The sequence below is a fragment of the Crocuta crocuta genome, unplaced genomic scaffold (assembly GCF_008692635.1).
Source record: "Crocuta crocuta isolate KB4526 unplaced genomic scaffold, BGI_CrCroc_1.0 scaffold288, whole genome shotgun sequence".
NCBI classification, from domain to species: Eukaryota; Metazoa; Chordata; class Mammalia; order Carnivora; family Hyaenidae; genus Crocuta; species Crocuta crocuta.
Window position 1 is genome coordinate 5,395,879 of NW_027532607.1, and position 4,021 is coordinate 5,399,899.

At 56.7% G+C, this 4,021-nt stretch overlaps 1 protein-coding gene across 1 annotated transcript in view; it reads left to right on the forward strand.

The window, feature by feature from the left end:
• The first annotated feature begins 762 nt into the window (after positions 1 to 762).
• Positions 763 to 4,021, forward strand: part of AXIN2 (axin 2) — a 27,553-nt gene continuing 24,294 nt past the window's right edge. The window contains 2 exon segments of the mRNA XM_077780364.1: positions 763 to 872; positions 1,487 to 2,419. Of these exon segments, the coding sequence (XP_077636490.1) occupies positions 1,605 to 2,419 (815 nt within the window). The 5' untranslated portion in view covers positions 763 to 872; positions 1,487 to 1,604.

Sequence of the window (4,021 nt, forward strand, 5' to 3'; positions counted from 1 at the left end):
AGATGTTCTGGATGTGCCCAAAAAGGGTTCTGGGGGCCAGGTTGGTAAGCCGGGAGTTAAAATCTGCAGGGAACTGAGGCATGCTCCCTAACGAGGTGTCAGAGCACACCTCCAGCACTCAGGCCTGTGCTGGCGGATTCACACCCCCATCTTCACACACCCGCAAACGCACCGTGGTCCTAAGCCACGTTCAGAAAAACACGCCCAAGGGCACACACATGCCTTCGGCGTCCAGGCCCGCCTTATGACACTTGTAGTCGATCCCACGCCTGGAACTCCCTTTACAAGATCCTCGCAGCCCAAATTCCCAGGGAAACTTGAATAGAGGTGGAGAAGTGTTTGATGACAGAAAAAAAAAAAAAACCTGCTTGCTTGCAGTTCTTGCGACGGCCAGAATGCTACAATAAACTGTTGCTTTCCAGACCTGGGGAGGGCGAGGGCAGGCTGGGGTGGGAAGCTGGAGCAAAGAGGCCGGAGAACTTGAAAGGCGGAGTTGGAACTCCGGCTGAGAGCGCCCCCGGGGCGGCGGTGGCCTCGCAGGGGGTGGAGGAGGACCGTGGAAGAGTTAACGCGGGAGACGAGCGTGCGGCGGGGGCGGGCCGGGCCGGGCCGTGCCGGCGCGGGGCGCTGTCCCTTTAAGGCGGGCGGCGCGGGCCGGCCGAGCGCGGCTGTGATTGGCGCGGCGGGATCACTGGCTCCCCAAGCCCGGCCCGGGGGAGTCGGCTGGAGCCGGCTGCGCTTTGATAAGGTCCTGGCAACTCAGTAACAACCCGAGAGCCGGGAAATAAAAATAACCCCTCACAGCAATGGACTTCGGGGCCGCCCGGCGTCCGAGGCGCCCGTCTCCCCCGCGGAAAGCCCTGCTGTAAAAGGTGGGGGTGGAGGCGCGGCCCCAGCGAAGCCGCTTCAAAGAAAGCNTCTTCTGAATTTTTAAGGAGTGGGGAGGGGGAGAGCACGGAGGGAAGGGGTGGGTGGGGGGAATGGGAACCAGATGCCGGGGAAGGGCACGTTTGGAGCTCGAGTTATCTGTGCAGAGAGCCGAGTGGGGAAATTTACCGAAATTGGTTTCACCTGCACACCGCCCGGCAGCTCGGGGTGCGCGTCCTTGGAGTTGACGCTGAAGGGGGTGGGCGGTGGGGGTGGGGGGAGCAGCGTAGCCGCGCGGAGCCCAGGCAGCCCTGCGGGCGCCCAGGCCCAGTGGGTTTTTGGAAGGTTCNNCGCCACACACCCCCCCCAAGCTCCCAGCTCACCTTCCCCGCCCTTCCCCGCCCCCTCCCACATCGTGCAGGGAGCTCAGATTTCGCCTTTGAAAAAGCAGCGTCGGGTACTTTAGATGAGCACCTCGCAGATAGCTGGGTTGCTTGATTTGAATTTGAGGAGTTGAAAAGCCTGTTTACTTTCTTGCTTTGATGTTGGGTAGATCTGGTTTTGATTAGATCAATACCCCTTTCTCTCTCCCTACCTCCCCCCTTCCTTTTCTTTCCAGAAAGGAGGCTCAGATGAGCCCCTGCTGACTTGAGAGAGAAAGAGAGACCACGCTGATTGCTGACTGGAACTGTGGGAAGAGAGCAATTCCCGAACTCCGGGCGCAGAGCTCGCTCACCATGAGCAGTGCTGTGCTGGTGACTCGCCTCCCAGACCCCAGCAGCAGCTTCCACGAGGATGCCCCCCGTCCCCCGGTTCCGGGGGAGGAAGGGGAGACCCCACCGTGCCAGCCCGGGGCGGGAAAGGGCCAGGGCACCAAACCCATGCCTGTGTCCTCCAACGCCAGGCGAAACGAGGGTGGGCTGGGGGAGCCTGAGGGGCGGGCATCCCCGGATTCCCCGCTGACCAGGTGGACCAAGTCTTTGCACTATTTGTTGGGCGATCAAGACGGTGCTTATCTCTTTCGCACTTTCCTGGAGAGGGACAAATGCGTGGATACCTTGGACTTCTGGTTTGCCTGCAATGGATTCAGGCAGATGAACCTAAAGGATACCAAAACTTTACGAGTAGCCAAAGCGATCTACAAAAGGTACATCGAGAACAACAGCATCGTCTCCAAGCAGCTGAAGCCTGCCACCAAGACCTACATTCGAGATGGCATCAAGAAGCAGCAGATCGACTCCATCATGTTCGACCAGGCACAGACTGAGATCCAGTCGGTGATGGAGGAAAATGCCTACCAGATGTTTTTGACTTCTGATATATACCTCGAATATGTGAGGAGTGGGGGAGAAAACACAGCTTACATGAGCAACGGGGGCCTGGGGAGTCTAAAGGTCGTGTGTGGCTATCTCCCCACCTTGAATGAGGAAGAGGAGTGGGCTTGTGCCGACTTCAAGTGCAAACTGTCACCCACGGTGGTTGGCTTGTCCAGCAAAACCCTGAGGGCTACAGCCAACGCCAGGTCCACGGAGACTGTTGAAAATGGATACAGGTAAGACTGGGGCCCGGGACGGGGGCTGGAGGAGGGTACGGACTTTGCAGATGTTTTGAGTTAAGTGGGGTGGATGGTTGGATGGATGTGCTGCTGAGGCTGACAAAGGTCTGTTGAGAGGTAGGACCGCTGGCCACGAACCCTTTGATCTTGGCTTTTCGTTGTTTAAAGTGGGGAAAAGTGCTGCTCACGCAGCCGAATACCTGCAGTCTTGCAGGACTCAACTTCAAACAGTGGCAAGCAGTGTTCATTAATGCGGGTTACTTATTATCCTGGGCCAGTCTTAGAAGGGGGAGAGCGAGACAGAGAGAGAGAGGACAGCAGCTTTTGATGCCTGTGAGTCACCAGATACACTAACCACCAGTTTTGGAAGGGTCATTCACCAGTAATCAGTAGAGAGTAGCATTAATGTGGCTGGGGAGGCCGCTGGATGGCGGCAGCCCAGGAAATCGCGTGTGTACCCATTGGACATGGGGGTAAGTGGGGTCTTTTGAACTTCTCTGCTAAGAGCCAGCAGTTGGCTTAACAGCTCTGGCTGTGATTCTCTTTGGAGAATTAGGTATTTACCGGGCAAGAAACCCATCCTAGCTAGGGAAGGTCCTGTGACTTCCCTGAATAAAAAGACCCTTAGCTTTAGAGCCCGCTGGTATGTTAATCTAGGTTTTAAACGCTTGCAGCCCCAGGGTCAGACCTCAGTCGGTCTCTTAGTGCTGGTGGACAGAGAGGACGGGCCCTGGAGTACTTTCCCTTTTTGAGGCTTCAAAGATCAACAGTCCTTTACAAAATGAGAATGGCCAAGCCTTAAGATTCTTGACCTTTGGCAGCAACTTCAGACCTCCTGTTAGAATGAGTCTTTCTGTGTCTCTTCCCCTCTCCCCTTCCAGATCTCCAGAATGAGCCTCTTTCTGCGAGGTCATTGCTCTTGGCTTGCAGTGGAAGGGGCGGTGGGCCCTCGATAGCTACCTGAATGGCTTATCCTGCTTTCCATTGTGTATGTCTTCATGTGTTTGGGACCGGGGATGCGAGCTGGTGGCTGCCTCTGTGGAAATTGCCTGCTCCCTGTCGAGAAGGGCCTCTGGTGTCAATAGCGATAGCAAGAGGGGACAGGGTCGTGATGTCTGAGCCCAGAAGCAGTGACTTAGGGGGTGACCCAGAGCGTTTGCACTTTCCATCAGAGCGAAGAGCTTGTTCTCTAACCACCAGAGGGCGCTCCTACAGCCTTGGGAGCGAGCTTACTCCTACTCAGACATCTGGTCTACACCTCAGTGGCGCCCGATTGGCTTTTGAAACGGAGCATGGGATCACGTGAAAGGAGTCGTTTCAGCGCCTTTAAGCTTATGGTTTCAGGTTCTTTGAAGGGAAGATACTAGGTCTGGCGCCTGGGGCTGGGCGGTCACTAGGCACCTGCCGTTACTGCCCTGTGCCATTAGGCGGACTTTCTGTTAAATCTCGGCTGCCCTCCTTTGCCCTCCGCTTTGGCAGCCGAAGCGGAGACTACTTAAGGCCTGTGGTAAGGCCGCTTCACCAGGGGCTTTCCAACAGTGGAGCTCCGGTGTCTCCCCATGTCAGGACCCAGCGTGCCCCCCCACCCCCCCCTAAAAT